Consider the following 27328-nt stretch of genomic DNA (forward strand, 5'->3'; position numbering starts at 1 on the left):
TAATTAAAATATGTAATTCATTTTTGATTTTGTGTGTTCTAAATTTTGGATTTGAATCCATAAATAAAGTATCCACCCTTATTGCTTTTTACGCCAACAAAAAATCTAGTAGCATAATTAAAGAAACAAAAAGGTATGGCATGTTGTATTTTTTTGACCTGAGAAACACGTCATTCCAACTTATCAATGGCACAATCTAAGAAATTTCGAAGCAAAAGACAATTAAAAAAAGGGGTTGAGGAGGTGTTATATTTTATGCAATTTCATTGTTATTATGCTTTCTAAACCGTATTTTGAGTCACTTTATAATTTTAATTTTGGATGTGTGAATTATATAGAAAAATCCTGGATAAGGTATAATTGGAAACTAATAACATACAAAATGAAGCTCGAAGAACTAACAGTCTATTCAACTGTTTTGTCAACAAAATAATCTATATGAAAAATAAAAAGAATAAATATAGATAAAAGTTACTATTAAAAATATTTATTTTGTACATATAATGTGACATCATCTAGACTATACATATCCTCAAATGAGTGTTGAGAATAATCAACTAAAAATAATTATACAATAAATATAAAATATATACTATTATAATGATTTCTTTCTATCATTATTGAAATAAAAAATATAAACAAAGCAAATACTAAATGAACCTAAAAAGAAGGCCAAAGCCCATACAGAGTTGGGTCTCCCCAAATAATTGTAAGCGCTCTCTCTCTCTCTCTCTCTCTCTCTCTCTCCCACACACACACACACACACACACAATAAGGGCGAAATTTCGCCGCCTCTCAGCCACAGCCACTCCCTCTGCTTTTCCCATAACCCTCTCCTAAAACCTCAGATAACTTTCCTTCCCCTTATTTATTTATATTTATATCTCTTTCGCCGCGATTGTATAGAACAGTTTAGCTGCGACTAGAGAACCACCTAGCGTCTCATTTGGTAAAAGATATCTTTCTACTCTGTTTATATTCCTTCTACTCTCCGTTGGGTTACCGAGAAAGCTTAGACAAAAGAAAATTATAACGTGGAATTTTGCTTCTTTATTTTTGTCTATTAAAAAAATAATAATAAACTCTTATTGGGTGTGTCAAAAGTGATTGTTTTGGCTTCAGTGAAGGTTTATTTTTGGGGGAAAACCCTCATAAAAAGATTCAAATTTTGTTTGTTTTCTATGCTTTAAGTGTTGTTGTTTTGATGCTCAGTACTGCTGGTTATGACAGAGTGTTCCATTTTTGTCTAGTTTTTTATTTATCGTTTACTTAATCTGCATATGATGGAGTGATGGTTTTGGGTTTTTGTTCGTGTGAGGCAGTGGCAACTTAATGGGCATACGTGTTTTTTTTTACTGTTTTGTTTAGTATAGATTTGTATGAGTTGGTTTATTGAAGGGTTTCGGCGTTTCTGAATTGGATCGTAAGGTTAATCTGAAAGATAATGGTATCAATGATTTATGATGTATGATGCTGTATGTATATGCTTGTTTGTGTGAGCTGTGAATTAAATGCAATGATGGTGAATTTTGATTGGTGTTACTGGGTTTCATTGTTTTGAGGAATATGGTCTTGTGGTTAACATATTTAATTGATGCTCTAAATTCAATGCTTTGGGTTTGTTTCTACTACTAATGGCTTTAGTTCTTGCATTGAAATTCTTAGTGATCTTGTTGCTGATGTGAATTGTTTGAATCAGGAGGGAAAGATGGCAGGGAAATCAAACAAAGGGAGGAACCGGAGGGGAGCACATAATACCATGAATTCTTCTGAATCAGCAGTCTCATCCGATGCTCTTGTGAATGATAACTCAAGTGCTTTAGAGTCTTCCAAGGCTGATGCAAATGGTGTTGCAACTGCGGATGAATCAACTAATGCAATACTGGAGGTAACGGAGTCTGAAACAGAAAACTCAGCAAGCCAACAGAAGCAAGGTGAAGTTAGTTGCATGAATGTTCTATTATATGCTTTATAGCAAGTTAATCTGCTGAATGCTCCAATGGAATATTGACATTACGTAAAATGTTAAATTAACTTCTTTTAATCTTTTTCTGTACATTAGAGATTTAACCATGTGAAGGAAATGAAACCAAAATTCACACAAGTTGGGCAGCATTATATTTTATTATCTTGAAAACTTTAGATGATAGTTTAACGAAAAGAAGAAGAGCATTAAAATTGAATATTAAATGGAGGATCGCGAGAGGACATGGATGAGCTCAAACTTTATTTTTTTAAAACCTTGTTCTTATGGGCCGGGGGGCCATTGATTTTCATGGGCTTAATGTCCATGATTTTCTATTGTCAGTTGTATACTCTAGTTAGGTACTCAGGTATACATCTTGTATACTTGGTTATGCCTTCTTTTCTTATGAATAAAACTTCTTGATTACCTATCAAAAAACAAAAATATAAAATGTTTTCGGCTACCTGGAAATGTTTTCGGTGTGATAGGATGAGCTGATGAATATTAGTAAGTGCCAATGCTTATTCAGATTCGTGCATACGTAATTTTTTTACCAGTAAACAAATTTTATTAATAGAAATAGGCATACATAACTCATCTATATATCCACCTGTATGTGCATATATGTGTTCACACCATCGTTGTGAAGTTTTATTAAAATTGGTTTTCTTTGGGTGTCACACATATTTCTGATACTAATATTCAATCCCAGGATTTTCTTCTCATTACTTCCAATGTTGAGGTCTATCTATCGTATACTCTTTTTGTACTTGGGTGCCACTGCTTTTTGAGGTTGCACATATTGAAAGATTTGCATATACATATTTTCTATAAGTTTGCAAATATATGTTGTCTTAGCTTTTTACTTTTCCTGTATTTAGATTATTTGGGTGTTGTCTTATCTTTTTACTTTTCCTGTATTTAGATTATTTGGGTGTTGTCTTATCTTTTTACTTTTCCTGTATTTAGATTATTTGGGTGTTAAGAAATTTTGTGTAATAAATGATTTCTGATTTTTTTTTTTTTTTTAAGATGATGAGGATCAAATTTTCCATCTATATGTATAGATAATGGACTTTGTTTGTCAAATTAGTGGCTGATGGCAGTCTACTCATTATAGTTTGTGTTAAGTTTGAGTCTTGAATACTAAAATTTTCTTCCATTGGATAATGATATATTTGGATGCATGAATTCATAACTCCACAAAGCCTCATCCCTCTACATTTCAGCGTCCGGCTGTTACGATGGATCATGACACTTGTTCTTCAGCTTGCTGTCATGCCTCTAATTCAATTTCTTTCCCTTCTGTGAATGCAGGTGATCTTCATCTTTATCCTGTTTCTGTCAAAACACAAAGCGGCGAGAAACTTGAGCTCCAAGTAAGTGAAACCTTTGCTTGTAGCTTGTTGTACTCTAAATTGGTTTAGAACACAGAACTATGCATGCATTTGGTTGGTTAATTTCAGCATGCTCAGAATCTTCCTGTTCACAATTGACAATTCAGAAGTTGTACAACTTTTCACTCTGACATTTCAGCTGTTTATTCGTGGCATTGTATTTACCTTATCCATCAAAAGTGTGAACTGCTCCAATGTTTTAATCTACTTGCAGCTGAATCCAGGAGATTCTGTCATGGACATAAGGCAATTTCTCCTCGATGCTCCAGAGACGTGTTATATCACATGCTATGACTTATTATTGCACACAAAGGATGGTTCTACTCACCATCTAGAAGATTATAATGAAATTTCTGAAGTAGCTGACATTACTACTGGAGGTTCCTCTTTGGAGATTGTTCCTGGTATTACTAACACTGCTTTGTTTCTGTAATAATAAAGCCTATTTGGTGGCTCTGACATGGAAAGTATTTTGGCAGCATTGTACGATGATAGATCTATAAGGGCTCATGTACACCGTACGAGAGAATTACTTTCTCTTTCCACACTTCATGCCTCACTATCAACTTCGCTTGCATTTCAGTATGAGACATCACAAAGCAAATCCTCTAGTTCTGGAGGTTTGAAATATTAAATAACAATCAATGCCACCCAATTATTTTCCAATATTTTTTACACCATAACACACTTAAGCTTCTGGAATTTACTGTGACCTAGATACTGCAAAGACTGAGGTCCCAGAGCTTGATGGTTTGGGTTTTATGGACGATGTTGCTGGTTCACTGAGTAATTTGCTATTGTCATCTTCAAAAGAGATCCAGTGCATGGACGGCATTGTGTTTTCCTCCTTCAATCCTGCTCCAAGCTATAGAAGGTGAATTTATTAAAGCTCCTCCTCAAGTTTGCCTTATTGCATTGCATAACATCATTATGACGGTGTGGAAAATGGTTCCTACTTGTCTCATATGGTGTATTTGGAGGGAAAGTTTGAGGACATAAATGGACGCTAGAGGAGCTCAAATTTTGGAAAACTTTGATAGACTTTAACGTGCATAAATTTGGTGATTTTGTTGTTTCTTTTTCTCCATTTGGATAGTTGCATTTCTTGTATATTTCATTTGTACTTGGATCATGCCTTCAAATGCAGTCTTGTATTTTAGCCAAAAAGAAGAAGAATTAAAACCATTATAATTTTCTTCAGTGGAAAAATTAACGGTGTTTTTGTTGACCCCAGGCTTGTTGGGGATTTGATTTATTTGGATGTAGTAACATTGGAGGGTAATAAATACTGTATTACGGGAACAACAAAAATGTTTTATGTCAACTCGAGCACTGGGAACACTCTTGATCCAAGGTTGAGTAAGACCACTTTTGAAGCAACCACCCTTGTCGGTCTCTTGCAGAAAATAAGTCCTAAGTTTAAAAAAGGTGAGAACACATGATTTAAGCGTTTGATTCTGTTGAAGTCTCAGGTGGGCTCATCTTTTTATTTTCATTGAATGATTTTGCCATCCTGTATTCTTGTTTTGAAGCATTTCGTGAAATTTTGGAGCGGAGGGCCTCTGCACACCCTTTTGAAAATGTTCAATCTTTGTTGCCACCAAATTCATGGCTGGGATTATATCCTGTTCCTGGTGAGTTCAGTTTCATCTAAATTTCTGAGCTTTTTATCCCTTTAAATCGATGTCCTTATGAATGTGGTTTTGTAGACATGGAAAGTGTCCCAATTTTCTTTGAAACTAATTCTCTGTGGCCTCCTTTCCTTGTTAATTTTGTACATCAAGTTTTGTATTTAGTTTCATCCTAGGTCATCTCTAAGACTTGGGGTTATGTTAGCCTAATCCAGGCATTTTCAGTTTCTGTTGCTTTCTTGAAGGAAGAAAAGAATTACAGTGCAAAGCATTGTAAAATAATCTATTTACATTTTGTAAGATCGGCATCTACTGAAATGTCTCTTTAACTTGGGGTACATCTGTATTGTAATACTGAAAATGAAGTTAATTTTGGTGTATTGAAATAAGAATAGAGCTAGACTTTCTTGGTTGCTTAGTATTTAATGGTGGCCCAATCATTATTCTCTAATGGTTAAGGTCCAAAAAAAACTCTTTTTTGATAGGTAAAAGAGCTTTTGATTATGCATGTATACTTGTGGAAGACATTTCATCTATGCCCTTTTTTTGTGTCTTATTGCTTACTGCACTGGCATGACAATTTAATCGATTTATCTTTCTTAACTTTGAGATTGTTTGATGTCATATTTTATTTTCTTCATTCTAATTAAATTTTATGCGCTACCATGCCAGATCACAAACGTGATGCTGCCAGAGCAGAGGATGCACTTACTCTTTCTTACGGTAGTGAGCTGATTGGAATGCAAAGAGATTGGAATGAGGAGTTGCAATCTTGTCGTGAATTCCCCCATACAACTCCTCAAGAAAGGTATCTGATCTCTTATCCATTGACTTGTTATATTGATACTCATCCCTTTGGTCTAATAATTTTGTTTGATGTAAGTTTCTTCTACATGGTTTCCACTGTTTCTACTCCTTATGAAAGTAAATTTGTTTCAGGATTCTGCGGGACAGGGCTCTCTACAAAGTGACATCAGACTTTGTTGATGCCGCGATTAGTGGTGCTATTGGAGTGATCAGCAGATGCATACCCCCAATAAATCCAACAGATCCAGAGTGCTTTCACATGTTAGTGGGACCTTAAAATAGTCTTTTTCTATTACATTTTTGTCATTATTTAAGGAATTCATTTCTAATGCTTTATAACTTGTAGATGATAAGATGCACTTATAAAAAAAAAAACTTGTAGATGATAAGATGCAATGTTTATTACTTTGTCTTCATACCTCAATGTTGAAGCAGGTCTCACTGTACTTAGCTAATTAATTTTAAGTTTACTCTGGTGGAGGGTATATAAAATGGTTATTGCACGTGATGATATATTTAAAATGATATTGTTTGTCATCCTTCTATCTTGATATTTATCGGTTTATACCTATCCTAAAATAACGGTTCTATGGATTTTATAGATGTCTCTCTACTCCATGACTTTGGCCAAGTATAACTATGCTTACTGAAGTTAGTTTTACTCAACATCATTTTCTTCGTCTCAATCTTGTTTCCTTTTCTTCATCCTAGATAGGTGTTTTCTCTTGTATACCATCTTGTGTACTTGGGCTATCCTATTATATTAATACAATCGTTTACTTATAACAAAAAAAAAATTCTTCACTCAATGAATGGGTAGATAGCAAGGGTTTTTGCATAGTTTATTTTGAGAAACCAAAGTCTTTGAGCTGAAAGTAGAGGAGGGTCTTAGGCCTGGTTTGGATAATGAAGGCCCCCCATCTCATCTCATCTCATCTCAATATCCAAACTCCACAAACACAAGCACTTTTCAATTTCAAATATTCAACTTTTTCATTTAATCATTATCTAATCATTACAACTTTCCCAAACTTCCAAACAAAACACAAAAAAAAAATTCAACTTTTTCAAATCCTAAAATAAAAATAATATTAAAATATTATATTTTAACAATAGTTTAACTTTATAATATTTTTATTCAATTTTTTTCTTTTTCCTTTCCCAAAACCCTATAAAACAATTTAACTCAAACCATTTCTAACTCATCTCATCTGATCTCAACTCAAATATCTCACTACTATTCACAAATCATCTCATTACTATTCACAAACCATCTCAACTCATATCATCTTAACTTACTAAACCTGCCCTAATTTTACCAATTTCTTAATGGAGCAGGAGGTTCATTAGAACAGTGGCTCTGAGTGAAATTAAGTGTGGTGGTTAGCCCTGTAAATGGGTTTTTATGGACCTATTCAATATTTCTACGGATAAAGAACTATCAGTGACGGACAGTTACAGCTCTGAATTGGCTATCCTAAATGGTAAAGGGATTTCATCCATGCAGCACAAGACTAATTGGTTGATTTCTTTACTCTTTATTATGTTGGACAGCATTCTTTTAGATTGAGACAGGGTGGTGAAGATACGATGTGTTGGAGGATATATAGGAGAGGGTGTTTAAAGTCAAATCGTTCTATAGTGCATTCATCCTCACGACAACAATATTTTTTCATGAAAGACCATTTGGAGGAGCAAGGCTCCCTTGATAGCGGCTTTCTTTGTTTGATTAGCTGCACAAAGGAATGAGGACTTAGACGATCATCTTTTTCTCCACTGTGAGGTAGCTAGCACATTGTGGCGACCAGTTTTTAGTCTATTTGAGCTAGTATGGGTGATGCCTAGATGGGGTGGTTGGTCTGTTAGTGTTTTGGAAGGATGCTTTGATAGTCATCAAGTGAGACCTTGTGGATAATGATCCTGATTTGTTTGATGTGATGCAATTGGAGGGAAATAAATGATCGAAGTTTTGAAGATAACACAAGGACGGTGAAAGACCTCAAGGCTCTCTTTTTTAATTCACTTTAACATTGGATGGTAGCCCACCTATGTCTCTCTAGCTTTAACTTGTAGGATTTACTTATATCTTTTCTTTCTCTAATTAGGTGTATATGATGTATGCTTAATGTGTACTTCAATAATGCCTTTTTTTTATCATTATATCAAAAAAATATATTACAAATTGTTCTTGATATGAATTTAGGCAACGCGAATGCCATTAACAGTGTTAGTTTGTTGGATTAGAGTTATGGTATTTCTTTTTCCTTGAGAGCTATGTGAGTTTGTTGGATTAGCATTATGGTTTATCTTTTATCTTTTTTTTTTGTCATAGGTACGTTCACAACAACATATTCTTTAGTTTTGCTGTGGATGGGGACCTTGAGCAGCTGTCCAAGAAACCTACATCCAATGCTAATTCAAATATTGAGAGTTTAAGCCCTGTGAATGGTTCATCTGATAAGGCTTCCAGTTCTTTGTTGCATGGAGACAGTGGAATTGCCAATGGGGAAAAATGTAGAGGTTCAACTACAGAAGAACAGGATAGTGTTGTGGATGTGACTTCTGACGTGTCAGCTGAAACACAGTTAACAGAGAGTGAGCAAGCTACATATGCTTCTGCAAATAATGATTTGAAAGGCACCAAGGCATACCAGGAAGCTGATGTCTCTGGACTTTATAATCTTGCTATGGCTATAATTGATTACAGAGGTCATAGAGTGGTAGCTCAGGTTTGTAGCTAAGATAAAAATTATGTTGCTGGTTGATATATATTTTGTTTACTAGAATCAGGTTACCAAACTTTATAGATCATGCATTGGTTACAAAGATGCTTAAAGGCATTCTCATTGATAAGATAGCAAAGTTTCCTTTTTAACCTTATCACTGATGCAAGTAGCGAGCTGGGTTGACAGGTCTATTATAGTCAACATTAGTTATGTGGCCTGTTATTTTTTATTTGCCTTTCTGTTTATATATGGTAATTCTTGTTACTTGTATACATCCTATGTACTTGGGCTATGCCTATTTACTTGGAATAAAATCTCTTATTAACTATCAAAAAAATTCTTGTTGCATTAGAACATTTCTGTACTTGGAGGCAACTGTCCATTGTTGGTAATTCTATCTTGGCTTGCTTAAATTTGTCTCCAGTTGGCCCTGAATTACTTTTGCACATTCTGGTGCAGAGTGTTTTACCCGGAATTCTTCAAGGTGATAAATCAGATTCTCTTCTGTATGGATCTGTTGACAATGGCAAGAAGATATGTTGGAATGAAGATTTTCATTCCAAGGTGAGGGATCATATGAATTTGTTGCTTTTTCATGCTTTCAGATTCTCTTATTACTTCTTTGTCTATGTGAGAGGACTTCTTGAGCTTATCCAGGTAGGATGTACATATTTTCTTATGGCTGTTTTTGGTTAAAAATATTTATGCATAATTTTCCTGTGGCATAATTTAATATTTTCAGAATATGTTATTTCAGTAGGTACCAGGCTAATCTCTATTTTGTTGGGTTCTTCAGCTCTGTATATGAACAGAGAAATGAATATCCTTGTTAGAAGTTTTAAGCTTTTGTTTATCATCAGGTGCTTGAGGCTGCTAAACGCCTTCATTTGAAGGAACACGCTGTGCATGATGGATCTGGAAATGTTTTCAAATTAGCTGCACCAGTGGAATGCAAGGGTATTGTTGGCAGTGACGACAGGTGATTACTTTCTTGGGTTGGTTATTTATCATATGAAACCAATAATGAGTTTGCTGATTTTCTCCCTCTTATTGTTTCTATATCTTTATACATGGTGGTCAAGATTTGTTAAAATTTGGTATTTGAATGTGTTTGAAATTTGGAATTCCTATTTCTCAGCACTTTTAACATGTTTTCATAAAAAAAGTCAGGACACGTAAGGATTTAAAGCTTGACCTGGGCTTTGCCTACTTTTATCAATAAAACTTCTTGATTACCTATATATAAAAAAAAAAAAAGAAGCTATATAGTTACCTATCAATCCTTTTTTTCATTGGCACCAGGTGTCTGAGATGGTTACCTATCAATCACCCTGTGTACATGGGCTATGCCTAATATTTTTTCAATAAATCCTTCGTTACTTATATAAAAGTTGTCTCATCAAGAAAAAAAATACTATATAGGTGTAACCTCTTCAAAAAAGTTGGCTTATCGAGAAAAAAATATTATATAGTTGTAATCTCTTCGTCATGTTCCTAATTCCCGACTACATTAACTTATATATATATATATATATATATATATAAAGTTTCTGGCTTCAAGAGGCTGACATGGGCTATGAATGATGATGGAGGGGAGAGGAGTGCTAGCCGGGGGTGTCTCACTCCCATTCTGGAGTTAGTAAAAATCTATCAATTCTTGGCCAGGATGGAAGTTCACGAGTGTTGGATCAAGTGTACGTGCCTCTAATGGAATATCCATGAGCACCTGATCTGTGATGAAATTAGAAAAATCCCTCATAGCTGGTGTGATGTGGGACATACCTGATCTCTCACTTGGGAAACGAGAGACATTGAAGTCACCTCCTATACAACTTGGTAACTCCCACCAACTAAGAAGTCCTGCAAGTTCTTTCCATAATGACCTTTCCGCATCAATATTGGGGCCGTATATTCCTGTAAAAGCCCATTGGAACCCATCTTCTACATTCTCAAAGGAGTAGGCCACAATGTATTCGCCCACATAGTCCTCTAACATTTCCACCACCCTTTTATCAAACATAATAAGAACACCATCGGATGCTCCTTTAGAAGGCAAATACAACCACCCAACATGATGTTGTCCCCACAAACTTCAAATTATTTTCCTTATTAATTCTAGCTTGGTCTTCTGTAAACATATGATATCCCCTTGCTAGAATGGTGGTCTTCCTATAATTTCCAAGTTTCTCCAAGTTTCATAATGGCAAGAAAGCTAAAAGTGTTGAAACATGATTTGAAGCAATGGAATGAATAGGTATTTTTTTTTTTTTGACAAGTAAACAAATTTTATTGATCAAAGAATTAGGCAAAGCCCGATACAAATACAAGAACAACTATATGCCCTAATTAAGAGGGCGCAAAAGAGACAAGAAAGTCTTGTAGTTCCATGTCGTTGAAATCAACAGCAATGGCCCAGGTACATAGAGTATTGTAAAATAAAGCTATAAGTTCCTCTAGCGATCTCTCTTTCTTCAAACGTCCTCGCATTGCGCTCCTGCCACAAACACCACATGATGCATATAGGGATAATCTTCCAAACTGCTTTAATCTGTTGCATGTCTCCTATATTTGTCCAATTGGCCAGCACTGTCACTACAGTCTCCGGCATAACCTAAGCCAGCTCTACTCTACCGATCACCTCATTCCTTAAAACCATTGTTGTCTCACAATGTAGTAGGAGATGGTCCACCAACTCTCCCCCTCCCATATATATGCAACACCAATTTGCTATGATAACCCTCATTTTCCTCAAGTTATCTGTTGTGAGGATCTTGCCCAAAGATGTTGTCCACACGAAGAATGCAGCTTTGGAGGGCGCCTTATGTCTCCAAAGTCTTCTCCAAGGAAACTAAATGTTGGGCTCTTGAATGAGAGCCTTATAATAGGAGTGAACTGAAAATACACATTTCTCGGCGGGTGACCACCACAACCCATCTTCTTGTTAATTGCTTGGTTTAACGGAATACAAGAGGCTGTAAAAATCAGTAGGGATGTAAACTCAAACCGGAAAACCGGACCGGACCGGACCGAACCGGACCGGTCTGGAACCGGTTTTTAAAACGTAAAAACCGGCCGGTTCCAGGATTTTTTGGACCGGACCGAACCGGACCGGACCGATTGATGAAAAAAAATAAAAAATAATATTTTTATATATAAGTTTTATACAAAATATTTTATATATATTAAATATTAATATATATAAGTTTTATATATAATGTATAATTATAAATTTTTATGTGAAATTTTATATATAACATATATATTCATATATGAAATAATTTCTTATTATAATTTATAAATTATTACATAAAATGTTAATACTAAATCACTAAAAGTTTATAACTAATACTAATATATAACTTATAACTATACCAATAGTCTAATATTAATACTATTATATAATCTAATATATTAATAAAAGTATAAAACAATTTTTTTTAAATCATTTTTTTTTTAAAACAAATTTTTAATGACAAATTGTGAAATTTACATTTTAAAAAAACTGAAAAATCGGACCGGACCGGAAACCGGTAAAACCGGAAGTACCGGTTTAGGAGGGTAACCGGTGCGTAATCGGTTTTGAAAAATACAAAATCGGTACATACCAGTTCGATCCTAGATTTTATCCAAAACCGGACCGGACCGGACCAGTTACACCCCTAAAAATCAGCAAAACTGCTCATCTCCCAATCCTGTGCTGCTCTACTAAAACTGATGTCCCAATAGAAATGCCCACCCGATAACCCCATGACATCCGCCACTGCAGCTTCTTTAGCACTAGAAATTTGGAATAGTGAAGGGAATGAATCTTGTAGGGAAGTATCACCACACCAAATATCTTTCTAGAATTTAATCTTGGAACCCTCACCCAACTGTAGTCGAGTATGTCAAGTAAAAACCCCCCATCCTCTTCTAAGGTGAGTGGTAGTAAGGCATATCTCTCGGGCCGTGTGGTTGGGCCGCACTCCACGGGTCAAACTGGAATTGGACGTGGAAAGAATGCACACGGGCCACAGCCTAGGGCCCAACGCATTCCAATGAACAAGTATTTGGCAATGTACTTCTACAACACCGTTCCCTTCTAGAGGAGCTACAAGGTTTGGAGGGCGAGGAGAAGGCTAGAACAATCTTTGAACCCGAGAAAGCTCACAAGAGTCAGGTAGTCACTGAACTTGAAAGAGTAATATTGATGGAGGAGATATCTTGGAGACAGAAATCAAGACAACTCTGGCTCAATGAGGGAGATAAGTGCACAAAGTTTTTGCATAGGGTGGAAAATTTGCATCGGATGAACAATGCTATTGATACGTTGACGATAGATGGAGCAGTTTCTTCGAATCAGTCAATCATCAAGAACCACATTGCACAATATTTTGAACATCTCCTAGTCGAACAATATCCTTGGAGACCGACAGAAGATGGACTGACTTTTTCAGCACTAGATCATTAGAGTGCAGGGTGGCTTGATAGGCCCTTTGAAGAAGATGAAGTACGCAAAGTTGTCCGAGGTATGGCTAGCGACAAGGCCCTAGGCCCTGATGGATTCACAATGGGTTTTTTCCAAATTTGTTGGGAAGTGATGAAGGGCGACCTTATGCAAGTATTTCAAGATTTCCATAATAATGCTATATTTGAAAAAAGTCGGAATGCTACCTTTTTAGCACTCATTCCTAAAAAGGTGGGATCAGTAGATGTTCGAGATTATTGTCCCATTAGCCTGTGAATGGGGTCTACAAAATTCTCTCCATGGTGCTAGCGAACCGATTGAGTACGGTGATGGACAAGCTAATCTTGAAGCCGCAAAACACATTTGTTAAAGGTAGACAGATTCTGGATTCGGTTTTATTCGCTAATGAAGTGTTGGATGGATGACTCAAATCTCGAGAACCAGGGTTACTATGCTAACTAGATATGAAAAAAGCCTATGATCATGTAAATTGGAAGTTCTTGTTTTATCTACTTGAAAGATGTGGTTTTGGAGAGAAATGGTTGAATTGGGTAGAATTTTGCATCTCAACTGTCAGCTTTTTTGTCTTGGTGAATGGTTCACCAGTGGATTTTTTCGACTCATCTCGTGGCTTGAGACAGGGGGATCCGCTCTCTCCATTACTCTTTTTATTTGTCATGGAAGCTCTTAGTAAAATGATTGTAGGCTGTGTGGAGGGTGGTTTTCTCAATGGCTATTCAGTGGGGAATGGTAATTATGGCCCTATCGTTATTTCTCACTTCTTGTTTGCGGATGATACTCTCATTTTTTGTGAACCTAATACCGGGTAGATCCAATCGTTGAGGACTCTACTTCTCTGCTCTGAAGTTGTCTCAAGTTTGAGATTGAACCTTTCAAAGTCTGAAATGGTACCGGTGGGGATTGTTCCCAATGTGGCCACGCCACTCTAGCCTCTCTCTAGGGATGTAAGGTATCTTCTCTACCCTTGAAGTATCTTGGCTTACCCTTGGGCACTTCCTTTAAATCAGAGTAGATTTGGAATGTAGTGATTGAGAAGGTGGAATGCAGACTAGCATCTTGGAAGAGGTTGTATTTGTCTAAAGGTGGTAGGCTCACCTTGATTAAAAGTACTCTATCCAACTTACCCACTTATTTTTTGCCCTTGCTCCCGTTACTAGCAAAGGTTGCAAACCGTCTTGAGAAGCTACAACGTGACTTTTTGGGGAGTGGTTTGGGGGACGAGTTCAAATTCTATTTGGTTAATTGGTCAATGGTTTGTACTCCAACTTCAGGGGGTGGACTGAGAATTCTTAACTTGATGAAGTTCAACCAAGTTTTATTGGGTAAATGGTTGTGGCGGTATCAACATGAAAGGGGAAACTTGTGGAAGTCTGTTATAGATGTGCAGGTTGGGGAGACATGGGGTGGTTGGTGTTCGAATGAGGTACGTGACCCATATGGGGTGAGTTTGTGGAAATACATTAGGAGGGGTTGGGAGATGTTCAGGAGACACACAATTTATAGTGGGCGATGGCTCTCGTGTCAGATTTTGGTATGACAATTGGTGTGGTGAACGAATCCTCAAAGATACTTTTCTTGCCATATTTGAGCTCACACGAGTACCGATAAAAAAATTTGAGCTCACGCGAGTGAAGGATGCAACGATAACAGACCTCTTGGTGTTTTCTGGTGGCTCCCCTCAATGCAATGTTGATTTCGTTAGGGCAGCCCAAGACTGGGAGTTGGAGATGACCATAAAGTTCACTGCCAGATCTTTTCACAGAGTTTTAACGAGCCCAAGCATGCACACATTTCCATGGAAGAGCATTTGGCTGACAAAAGCTCCTCCGAAAGCTACTTTTTTTGTCTGGATTACAACATTGGGTAGAATTCTCACCACAGATAACTTGAGGAAACGTCGGATAATGATGTTGGATTGGTGTTGTATGTGCAAGAAATATGGGGAATCGGTAGATCATATGTTTCTTCATTGTGAGGTGGTGAGGAACATGTGGGATTACTTCTTCACATGACTCGGTTGATCATGGGTCATGCCTTTTAGTTTGGTGGATTTTCTAGCTAGCTGGAGAGGTCTCCGCGGTAATTCACAAGTTGCAGCAATCTTGAAAATGGTCCCTATAAGCATGTGTTGGTATATATGGCGGGAGCGAAATGATAGAAGCTTCGAAAACCGTGAGAAGACAATGGAGGAGCTGAAAGTTTTTTTCTTTAAAACATTGTTCTCATGGGTGGGGGCCATTGTATGTAACGGACTAAATGTCTATGACTTTTTACTATCAGTTGTAAACTCTAATTAGGTATTTCTCATGTATTCTCTCTGTATGCTAGGGCTTTGCCTACTCTTATGAATAAAATACCTTGATTACCGATGATAAAAAAAAAAAAAAAAAAAAAAAAAAAAAAAAAAAAAAAAAAAAAAATTCTGACTATATTTAGGGTACAACTGTTGACTAACGTGCTAATTTAAATCTTATATTGCTTAAGTACTTTATGCTTTTTAATCTGTGAATTTTCTCATTCAGGCACTATCTTCTGGACTTGATGAGAGTTACTCCTCGTGATGCAAACTACACTGGACCTGGATCACGATTCTGTATCTTGAGACCAGAACTAATTACTGCGTTTTGCCAGGTACATTGTGGTCTGATGACATTTATGTCAGTTTGGAACTTATCTCATATATTCCATTTGTTACATAAATGTGTGCTTTATGGGAGAAGGCCCAAGCTGCAGAAAGATTAAAGTGCAAGTCTGAAGGAGACTCTTTGAGCTCTGATTCTTTGAAGGCTCCTGGTGTGGATGAACAGGTGAAAATGAAAATAAATGGAAAGCTTTTGAATTGCACCTGTGATTGTTGTTTGTGTGATTTGATGTGTACACAGTATACTTTATTGGTTTTTGTGGAATGGAACTTTTTCAACTTTTTACCTTGTAGTTTTAGACTACGTACTGCTACTTAAAAAATTTGTGTTGTTTATGTGATTGACATGTGTATGTGTGTTTGTATGTGTGTGGTATGCTTTATGAGTTTTTGTTGAATGGATCTTTTTATACCTTTTACCTTGTAGTTTTAGACCACGTACTGCTAACTAAATTTGTGTGCCAATTAGACATGTTGCAGTATGACTTGCCTATTGAGTTAGTGTGAATATTCTCTTAGTCGAAGCTAAAGATGTCACTCATATACCCATATCTCTCCTGATTCATTTAGAAATTTGCCTCTTCTTCTTCCTTGAGTGAGGCCACTGTACTTGAAATAGAAGCAGATTTTCCTAGGCGTATGGATTATGGAAATAACAAATTGCACTTAAGGTTAAATTGGAGTACATCACTTGGTAAGAAAAAAGAGGTGTATATGATTTTTTTTTGTAACAATGAATAAAAAAGCAGCAGGTGCAGTAATTGGCGAGAATAGAAACTTCATAGTACTTGGACTTAGGCTCAACAAAAAAATTGCATGTTTGTCACTTGTACACTTACACCAGAATAGAGTATAATATGATAATGGCCTGTGCTTTGACATTCTGATCTGCAATATGTGACTCTTTCTAGTGCTCTTCTTACAGGATTTAACAAAAGAAGGGAGGGATGAGGATGCTTCTTCACCAGCTCAAACTGAATCTTCTGACGAAATTCTTTTCAACCCTAATGTGTTCACTGAGTTTAAGTTGGCTGGGAGTCAGAAGGCAAGTCTGGACCTTGTAATATTGTTCGTCAAGTTTATTGAATTCTGAATTCTTCTCATATAGTTTTGTTTGCTTTGTCTTCACCAGGAGATATCAGCAGATGAAGAAAATGTGAGGAAAGTTAGTTTGTATCTTAAAGATGCTGTGCTTCCAAAGTTTATACAAGATCTTTGTACACTTGAAGTTTCTCCTATGGATGGGCAAACATTAACTGAAGCAGTCCATGCTCATGGAATCAATGTTCGCTATATTGGAAAAGTAAGCATTAGTGTTTCACTTAAATGTAAATTTGATCAATTTGTGGGAGACTTTTTAAAAAAAATTTGCCTGGTCCTAAAAATGGTTATGCGCCTTTCTTTTTCTTTTTTTATTTTCTGCAACTGATTATATTGATTTTACATGTCTGGATCTTTATCACAGGTGGCTGATGGGACGAAACATTTACCTCATCTGTGGGATCTTTGTTCTAATGAGATTGTTGTGAGGTCTGCAAAGCACATCCTCAAGGTAATAGGCACGATATTACCAGCTTCTACTTCTCATTGAGTTTGAAAACAATTGGAAATTTTTTACATTGTTCGCTTTATTCCACGAAGTTTCACCATTATGATTTTGCGAAGAGGTGTAAGACGTTACAATATTGTAACATGTGACTCCTTCCTGCTGTTGGTTATTGGAAGTGACAACTACCGACCTGTTTGTGCATGACTTAAACAAGAGAGTGTCTTGCACTCCTTGCAAACGTGCACTTGAAATTTCATTTCCTGTCCATCCCTCCCGTCCTTTTCAGCTTAAACTAGGCAGATGTTTTATTTGCTACACTTGTATAAGATGAAAGAATATAGATAATTCCTTTCATTTGTTGACCCATAGTGAGAAAGAAACTGTGTTTATCCTGATGGAAAATGGAAAATATGTAAAATACAAAATACATGAACAGGGAAAAATTGAAACAGCAGAGACTACCAGCACTTCTAATCCCTCTTCTCGTGCTTTAATACGCTACACTGGTAGGGACTACTTGGGTTTTTAAAGTTATACGTTAACTTATATAAAAAGTGTGTTTGTCATGATATGTGGCATAGAGATCATTCTCAATGAAGCTTTTCCATAATTATTTCGCATTGCCCGATCTATGGATGCTTCTTCGGCGGATTATTTACGTCTCTCCAATGGTTCTCAACAAATCTTTCATTGGGGGTTGCAAGACTGGGAGGTGGGCCTCTTCATTTCCTTCTTTGATTGGTCATTGCCCGATCAAGCATTCCCGTTCCTAGCATGGAGTCATTGAAGCTAGATATTTCTATAAAGCCATACATGCACATGCTAAGAACTTCCTTTCCTTGGAAGAGGATTTGGAGGACTAAGGCTACAAAGAGTGGCTTTATGTGTTTGGACAACCACCCTAGGGAAGATTCTCACTTAAGATAATTTAAGGAAGAGGCGTGTGTTGGTGATGGATGGTATTGTATGTGTAAAAGCAGTCGAGAATCTGTTGACCATCTTTTACTTCACTGTGAAATAGCTGGTGCTTTGTGGAACCATACATTTAGTCTATTTGGAGTGGATAGGGTAATTCTGTTCCTAGGTTTCAAGATTTTCTTCTTATTTTACTGTTCAGGTGCATTTCTTGCATGCTTAATGTGTCCTTGGATTGCACCACTTCTTAAGCTTGAACAAAATTGCACTTACAAAAAAAATAGTGATAGGGGTCCGGAGGGTTGCCTTCTCTTTACGTGTTTAATTAATCTCCGGATTTTAGCTTTACATACTGAAGTTTATATTTGTCATTTTTTAATTTTTTTTTTTTATACAGGATGTTTTGAGGAATACAGAGGATCATGATTTTGGGCCAGCTATATCACATTTCTTCAACTGCTTTTTTGGAAGTTATCAAGCTGTTGGTGCAAAAGTTATTGCTAACGTTATGCACTCCAGAACACATAAAAAAGTACGTGCAACTTAGATGAACAATTTTAGAATTTTGTGGTTACTTTGCTTGGTGGTGTTATTGGTTTTGTGGTTATTTATGCTTTACTTGTAAAAAAAAGTAGTTCTTGTTGGTTTTATGCTTTTATCAGCTACTTGAGGTCATATGGTCCTTAAAGGAAATTAAGTTGAAACTCTTTTCTTCAGGAAAAAAAATAAAAAAATCGAAAAATAATAAATGAGATTTATTAGAATCTAAGATCTTTAACAAATTACTATTTCTCAAATGGAACTGATTACATAACAATTTATTCTTCTGGTGGAGAATGCTTGATCTACCGTCATAATTTTTGTTCAATTCCTTTCTCATCAATAAAATCCTTATTTACTGATTAAAAAAACTTGTTCAATTATTTACAGGAAGGAGCTCATCAATCTTTGGGAAAGCCTTCTAGGGGGCAAGGAAAATGGAAAGGTGGATCATCTGCTAGAAAAAATCAATCCTCATACATGAATGTCAGCTCAGAAACTCTTTGGTCAGACATACAAGAATTTGCAAAACTCAAATATCAGGTATCAAATTTTTTTTTTTTTTTGATAATTAATAAAAATTTTATTACCAAGAATAAGCACGGCCCTAGAACACAGGAAGTATACAAAAAAAATACCTACTACGCACTAGAAAACAGGAAACTACGACACAAACAGATTCAGTACATTATCATCATTCCTTACAAAGATCCTAGCCCACAAACACAAAGCAGAAAAGAAAAAATAACGAAGATCTTCAAAAGAATGCTCTGTCTTCAAAACATCTCCCATTTCTTTCCAGCCATAAACACCACATTAAACACAAAGGAATCATTCTCCATCTGGCAACAACACATTTCCTTGCATCAAAACCACGCCAACATGCACGGAGATCCAGAATTTCCTCAGGCATCACCCAATATAAACTTGTCTGACCAATAACCTCATTCCACAAAGACTTTACCACCTCACAATGTAAAAAAAGATGATTTACAGATTCACTATCCTTCTTGCACATGACACACTAATCAGCTATACACAAACCACGTTTTCTAAGGTTATCCGTGGTCAATACTTTCCCTAGAGCAACCACCCAATTGAAGAACGCCACCTTAGTAGGTATCTTCATCCTCCAAATGCTTTTCCAGGGGAGAATACACAGCCAGAATGGAAAATGCTTTTCCAGGAGAATACATAGCCATAATGGCAATTAAGCACCTTATAAAAAGAACTGACGAACGATTAAAAAAAAAACTAACTGAAAACCTGAAATTTCCAACATGATCCTACGACAGAATGTCCTCTCTTCCCTGCATCACTTTTGAGTTATAAATTCTTCCTAGAATATTTGAAACAACATTCACTTCCCAGTCATTTGCATCTCTAATAAAGTCAACATTCCATAGAATGTTATTATCTGTACATTGAAGGTAATCTGCCGCAGCAACATTTTGATCCCTTGCAATCTTGTAAAGAGACGGAAAATCTGATTTAAGAGCTGATTCTCCACACCAAATGTCATGCCAAAAGAGAATCATCTTCCCTTCCCCCACCTTAATTTAATATGTTTAGAAAACTCCCCCCAACCTTTCCTAATACCCTTCCATAAACTCAACCCATGCGCTTCTTTAACTTCATTAGAACACCAATCCCCCCACCCACTCTCATATTTAACAGCAACAACTTTCTTCCATAAAGCATCTCTCTTCATGATATCTCCAAAGCCATTTTTCAAGGAGTGCTTTATTAAACAACCTCAAATTTCTCACCCCCAATCCTCCACAAGAAATCGGTTGACAAACCTTATTCCAACTAACCAAATGAAACTTATTTTCCTCTCCTATTCTTCCTCATAAGAAATTACGATAAATATTCTCAATTCTACTATCAACCTTAGCCGACAAAGGGAAAAGTGAGAGAAAATACATAGGAAGATTAAACAACGTACTCTTTATCAAAGTAACTTTTCCCCCTTTAGACAAATATAACTTTTTCCAACTAGCCAACCTTCTCTCAATTTTCTCAATAACCCCATCCCATATCAAAACAGATTTGTGAGGAGCCCCCAAAGGAAGACCAAGATACTTCGACGGCAGTGAAGCAATCTTACACTCCAAAATTTTAGCCAAATCTGAAATATTATCTACGGCACCCACATGTACAATTTCAGACTTGATTAGGTTAATCCTAAGACCCGAGACAGCTTCAAAACATAACAACAATGCTCTCAAAGATCGAATATGTTCTTGATTGGGCTCACAGAAAATCAATGTGTCATCGGCAAAAAGAAGATGAGATAATTTCATGCTATTCCGTTCCTCATTGCCCGCCTCAAAACCCGACAAGTACCTTCTACCGCCGCTTCCAACATTCTACTCGATGCATGCATGACAAGGACGAAAAGAAGATAGTGGATCTCCTTGTCTCAAACCATGCGAACTATTAAAAAACTCAACTGGAGTGCCATTCACCAAAATGGAAAATCTCAACGTCAAAAAAAGGGTCAATTGTCCATGACCCTACAGAGAAATCTGGGCATTTTTAAGAGGTTGAATGAGTCACTTTTTAAAAAAAAAAAAAATTGTTTTTCTTGTAGTATTTGTTTTTTCAGTTTTAACCATGTTTTGTTAAGAAATATATAAAATCAGGAGATCTTAAGAGCGTGTTTTAAACCCTAGTTTTAAACCATATTTCTTATCATATTATCTCTGGTCAAAAGGCCCTTAATTCTTTACTGGGCTCACATTTTAGGTTGGTATTTTGCCTTTCATTTCTGTAGAGCATAAAATGGACTAACCTCTATCATGTGGGATCTCCAAGCACATCCATTGTTCCTTCAAGATTTATCTCTGATGCGCATTGTTATATTTTTTGAAATACAATTTCTTATGTTTGTAGTTTGAGTTGCCGGCGGATGCAAGATCTCGCGTGAAGAAGATTTCCGTTATACGTAATCTTTGCCAGAAGGTAATTATTAGTTCATGTCTTCTTGAATTGATTCTGCTTTTGCATCTCAAAATATCCCATTACGTTACTTCTTGTGTGGTATAATATTGTTTCACCTATGCCTTCCTATGCCGTTGCAATGATATTTTTCAACCTTCTAGGACTAAGTCCCCTAAATTAGGAGTGACCTCTTTTGCACTATCTTTTAGCATTGTGGCACATGCTCAGACAGATGCACAAGAACTCAAAACTAGTTAATTGCATCTGCATGGTATTTTGAAAGAATACAATCATTATGTATATCCTTTCTATTCTTCCACCTTGAGCATTCTAATGCTAATTATTTTGCCTACATGTTATGTATTGTTCACATCAGGAAATTGGTTCTTCTCCAATTGGTGTGTTTAACTTTTATGCTTTCAACCAATTCTTTAATTTAAGCAACCACTATATATCATAGGGGTAAGTAATTAACTTATTGTGGTGTCCTATAGATTATTTTGTTCACTCACAATATGTATTCTTAACAAAAGAATAAGCGGTAAATGTTGTTTGTGCTGGTAAAAATGTTGCTTAAATGTTTGATTTCCCATTTTACTTGTGTAAACAATGCTGGTGACTTCATTGGCAGAGATCACCAACTATGATTATTCGGCCTCAAAGGTCAGTATAGTTGGGAAAAAAATGTTGGACAACGTTAAGTGTATTTTTCCCGTATTTTTTCATAATACTTGTGGTGGATAAGTTCTCTGAATACTATGTATGGCACTTGGTGAATTGTTGTACTGTCGACAGCTCGAGTTCCCTGATTTCAACATTTAATCATATGTGACACTAAATAAAAATAAGCAATCCCAGCATATTCTGTGTAATTATGTATATTTTTTCTAGAATTTTTATTACTAAGCTTGAGCTTTTGAATGGCCTACATCTTGCCTGAATGTAATTTTTTTTCCCTTTATAGGTAGGTGTTACTATTGCTGCACGCAAATACGATCTTGATTCGGCTGCACCTTTCCAAACATCAGATATCTTGAATCTCCAACCAGTAGTGAAACATTCAGTTCCCATATGTTCAGAAGCTAAGGATCTTGTAGAAACGGGTAAAATCCAATTGGCTGAGGTATGCACCGTGCTTTGTTATCTATCACGTGAATATGCATTTTCTAGTCCAGACAATGCCAAATTACTCACAATACTTCAGTACTAGAAATATATTGGGATCATGAAGTTAGTGGTGCTTATGATAATTACCCTTTATCTTATTATCCAAAAAAAGATAATATTATTTACCTTGAGCATTATATGCTGGGAGGCTGACTCAAAATTTAAACAATGTGGGTTAGAACAATTACTTGCTATGAGAAAAGCAATTTACTGTCATCGGAGTTTCGGGTGGTGTCTTAGTTTTGTGGAAACAAGGGTTGGGGTAGTTACAGTTGCTTTGCTGCGGGGAGGAACGTTATGTCCCAATCGGGCTTGGTGTATATCGGATAGACTTACCAGTCATTAGGGGTACTCTATTATGGGCTAGGTGTTCTCTCGTGTATACACCCAGTGTACTTTGTTTCGCCTATCGATATTAATAAATTTTTACTTGTAAAAAAAAAAAAAATTACTGTCTTGGGAGTTATTTAAATTCTAAATTGTAGAACAGTTTTCCAGGGCATCTGTTAAGATAGAGCAAAATGGTGGAATCAATCTAGGTTTCAAGAAATTTGCACATCACCACTTTTTGCAGAGGTTGAAACTTCTGCTGAGTGCGATCACAACTTTATTTAGTATGATCTTAAGGCATTGGCTTTGCGTTTCAGGGAATGCTTAGTGAAGCCTACACACTATTTTCAGAAGCATTTTCAATACTTCAGCAGGTATGTTATCTGTAGTTTCAAGTTTGCCCTCTTGGAACATATGTGGTTTGGTGTATCATCGCTCCTTTTTTGGATTGCAGGTTACTGGTCCAATGCATCGAGAGGTTGCCAATTGCTGCCGGTAGACATCTGTAAACAATTCTTTATGTTTGTTTATAATATTATTTGCTAAATCTTAGTGGTATATAAAACAAATAAATAAATAATGCATCTCCTAGTCTTAATGTTCCTTGGCAAGACATGACTATAATATTATGCGTCTTTTAATTAGCTATTTAATTGCTTATAAGATTGGTTATCAACTCAGTGATCTGAATTGCAACAGTAAAGCTGATAAATTATAATGTGTGTTTATGAGGCCCTTCAAGACTGACACTTCCTTAAATTTTCAGGTATCTTGCAATGGTTTTGTACCATGCGGGAGATATGGCTGGTGCAATAATGCAACAGCACAAGGAACTTATCATAAATGAGCGTTGCCTGGGTTTGGACCACCCTGACACTGCTCACAGGCATGCTTTTCTGTTCTTTCTTGTAGATTCTTTATGTTTGATGCTAAAAAACCAATGGATATTGTTATTTCAACTACTACAAGGTTAATATTACAAATATATCAATCACTTACGAGCATGAAGAAACAGGCACTGGATGCAATGTCATGTTAAGTTTGAAAATCATGAGTAATGCGAAAAAGTCTTTTCATGTGCTGTGTAGAACAAGAGAAAAATAAGTTTTCATTGGGGTGTTCAATCAACCCCTTCTCTCTGTCTCTGATCTAATTCTTGATCCACTTGATCTGCAACAATGGGAATGCAGTTATGGCAATATGGCTCTTTTCTACCATGGGCTTAACCAAACTGAACTTGCACTGCGTCACATGTCCCGGGCATTGCTCTTGCTAAGTTTGTCATCCGGCCCAGATCATCCTGATGTTGCAGCAACCTTCATAAATGTTGCAATGATGTACCAAGACATTGGAAAGATGAACACAGCTCTTCGTTATCTGCAAGAAGCTTTGAAAAAGAATGAGAGGCTTCTGGGCGAGGAACATATTCAAACTGCTGTATGCTATCATGCTCTTGCCATTGCATTTAATTGTATGGGTGCATTCAAGCTTTCTCACCAGGTATGTATGTACCTTGGAAAAATTGATTTTGGAATTTCATCATCGAGCAGCTATAAATGATAGAATTTACAAATTATATCGTTTGGCTTGCCAGCATGAGAAGAAAACCTATGATATACTCGTCAAACAACTTGGTGAGGAAGATTCAAGGACACGTGACTCCCAAAACTGGATGAAGACATTTAAGATGCGTGAGCTACAGGTAAATTTATGGTGCTCTTTAGTGTTTGGAAAGTAAAAATTTTAATGCAGTAGTTACGTGTTATCACAATTGTGTGAATCTGGTTTTCACAGATGAATGCACAAAAGCAAAAAGGCCAAGCTTTGAATGCAGCTTCTGCTCAAAAAGCAATTGATATTTTGAAGGTACTTATGAATTCCCCTTTTTGATTATTTTGTTTGTTATGGAAGTTTTCTTTATAATCCAAGATGAAAAATAAGGCGTCATCAGATCATATAACAGATTCTGCTTGATTGAAATAAATACTTTCCTACGCCATTTTTTTTGTTGTCATTTTTATGCCTGTTCTCATTCTCTATATGGAGTGTACAACTCCCTACATTTCTTATTTGAGGACATTTCAAGAAGTTGGTGATTTTTCCTGGTACTCGTCTAAAATCAATGCATGTCTAGCACAAGCCTTTTGTTTTTATTTTTCTTTTGAAGAAGGAAAAGAAAGTGCCATTAAATGTTTCTGGTTAAGCATACCGTACTCCAGTTTTCTGAATTTCTGGTGGATTCTCCAATGTAGTTGTTTAGGTCTCATTTTATATTTGTCATTGCATGACAGGCTCATCCCGACTTAATACATGCATTCCAAGCTGCTGCTGCGTCTGGAGGGTCTGGTAGTTCGGGCACTTCCGGCAACAAATCCCTTAATGCTGCGATAATTGGTGAGACTCTTCCTCGAGGGAGAGGAGTTGATGAAAGGGCTGCTCGTGCAGCTGCTGAAGTCAGAAAGAAAGCTCAAGCAAGAGGCCTGTTGATACGTCCACATGGTGTTCCAGTTCAAGCTTTGCCACCCCTTACACAGCTACTCAATATCATCAATTCAGGTATGACCCCAGATGCAGTAGAGACCGTGGAAACTGAAGGAGTGAAGAAGGAAGCCAATGGCCATCCTTCTAATGGTCCAGCAGATTCCAAAAACGACCAATTGACATCTGGGCAAGAGGATCAGGCTCCTGCTGGATTGGTTGCTGGCTTACCTTCTTCAGATGCCAAGAAACAGAAAGCAAAGGCGAAAGTTTCAGCTTGACTTGTATGCACAGCAGGGACTCAATTGATTGGCAAGAAAGCCGAGGATTGTTTGTTTGATTGGAAATAATTTCTATCCTAGCATGAGATCTTTTTTGGGTCTGTTTGAAATGAGGTACCCCATTCAACTTCGGCTCTCAGAGGCTACGAAGGGTGTTCGGATGTGCGAATTGACCCATAGGTATTCCTTTTTTGTTTTAACCAATAATCAGGCTCATAGATAGCATGGCAGCAATTGCTCGTGCAAATAGATTAATGCACTTCTCCAGGTATTGACATGAATGAGCTCAACCTCGGTTTTTATTTCGTATTTTATTTTGTATTTTATTTTTAAAATTTTGGCCTATTTTTGGGTAGTCTGAAAACATTTCAATGTTTTTTGTAGAACAGTGACAAATGATCTCTAGAATGAGATAGCATAATTTCCCTTTTTTTGGAAAATGCAAAACAGCTTGGTTCATTATGGCCGCTGCTTTTGTTTTGATGTGGAATTATCTTTTTAACACAGCACGTAGTTGACTTATTAGGGGGTTTACTTGCAGACTGGTGTTGGTGGCAATAGAAATGTAGAATTGCGTTGAGTTGGTAAATAGTGAAGTAGTTTAACTTGAAAATAATAAATGAAATTTTGGAGAATCTTAAAAATTTCAGATCATTTTATCCTATATTAAGTGAACTTGAGTATAATTACTTGTCTTGAAAATATAAACCGGTTTTTATCCTATAATAAATTATATTTATCATTTTTTTTAATCTTGTTTTGGTTTTCTCAAATAATTTCTGGATTTCTATATTTTTTTTAACTGACTGGTTGCCATAGGCATTTATACCATTAGTGGAAAATAGAGGGAAATTTTTCACAAATACATGACAATTTAGGGACTAAAATCTTCACTCTACGTTCTTGATTATAAAGAAAAACTCTACTTGCAACCGGAGAAACTCCTGTGTAACAAGGTTGCACCTTTTGATAAAAAAATTTATTTTTTCTCTCATCATTTCGTTCCCTCTTTCCCTCTCTTTCAATTTTTTCCTACCTCTCATTCTCCCTCTCGATTTCACTCATTCTCTCATTTCCCTCTCTTTCTGCTTTCTCAAGATTTGTGGCAAGGAGATTCAATGGTGAGCTTGCCGGCGACTTCTGGTTCTAGAGTATCATGGTGGGTGGAGCTACGGGGTGGAGTGTTGGTACAGAGGTTGCTGGCGAGCCGACCACAGATTGTGTTTTCGTCGATCTTCTTTATCGTGTTGACCTTCTTCCTCATAGCATCCATCGTCTGGTTGGCTTTCTCAGCATTCACGAATCAAAAAATCAATAAAAGACAATGCCTAAGTTATGGAAGTTGCTTTCTCTGCTTGAGATGAATGGAAGGCTCCAAAATGACGGTTTTTTTTTTTAATGTAAAAGTTGATCGAGTTCACGTATCTAGGTGTATGTGTATATGTTGACGTAAAATTTGTTGTTTCTGTTGCATTGTAGTACGTA

The 27328-nt window shown here is 36.4% G+C and overlaps 1 protein-coding gene across 1 annotated transcript; it reads left to right on the plus strand.

The window, feature by feature from the left end:
• Window positions 1–748: 748 nt before the first annotated feature.
• Window positions 749–26310, plus strand: LOC109001509 (clustered mitochondria protein). Its single transcript, XM_018978831.2, has 29 exons — window positions 749–950; window positions 1701–1935; window positions 3285–3346; window positions 3579–3768; window positions 3844–3984; window positions 4082–4238; window positions 4599–4792; window positions 4897–4998; window positions 5668–5803; window positions 5935–6063; window positions 8135–8531; window positions 8988–9092; window positions 9389–9507; window positions 15519–15627; window positions 15717–15803; window positions 16563–16682; window positions 16770–16940; window positions 17103–17189; window positions 18499–18633; window positions 19032–19184; window positions 21540–21608; window positions 22552–22710; window positions 23402–23458; window positions 23539–23579; window positions 23851–23970; window positions 24275–24584; window positions 24679–24786; window positions 24879–24950; window positions 25376–26310. Exons 2-29 carry the CDS (start codon window positions 1710–1712, stop codon window positions 25841–25843), a joined length of 4224 nt encoding a protein of 1407 aa, XP_018834376.1. The 5' UTR covers window positions 749–950; window positions 1701–1709; the 3' UTR covers window positions 25844–26310.
• The last annotated feature ends 1018 nt before the right edge of the window (window positions 26311–27328 follow it).

Source organism: Juglans regia, chromosome 14 (genome assembly GCF_001411555.2).
Source record: "Juglans regia cultivar Chandler chromosome 14, Walnut 2.0, whole genome shotgun sequence".
Lineage (NCBI taxonomy): Eukaryota > Viridiplantae > Streptophyta > Magnoliopsida > Fagales > Juglandaceae > Juglans > Juglans regia.

Excerpts from the sequence above, each read along its gene's own strand:
- LOC109001509 (XM_018978831.2), top strand. The coding sequence starts at position 1,710 with ATGGCAGGGAAATCAAACAAAGGGAGGAACCGGAGGGGAGCACATAAT. Across the intron at positions 4,793-4,896 it reads AAGTCCTAAGTTTAAAAAAG|CATTTCGTGAAATTTTGGAG; the intron begins GTGAGAACACAT and ends CTTGTTTTGAAG. Across the intron at positions 9,508-15,518 it reads ATTGTTGGCAGTGACGACAG|GCACTATCTTCTGGACTTGA; the intron begins GTGATTACTTTC and ends TTTCTCATTCAG.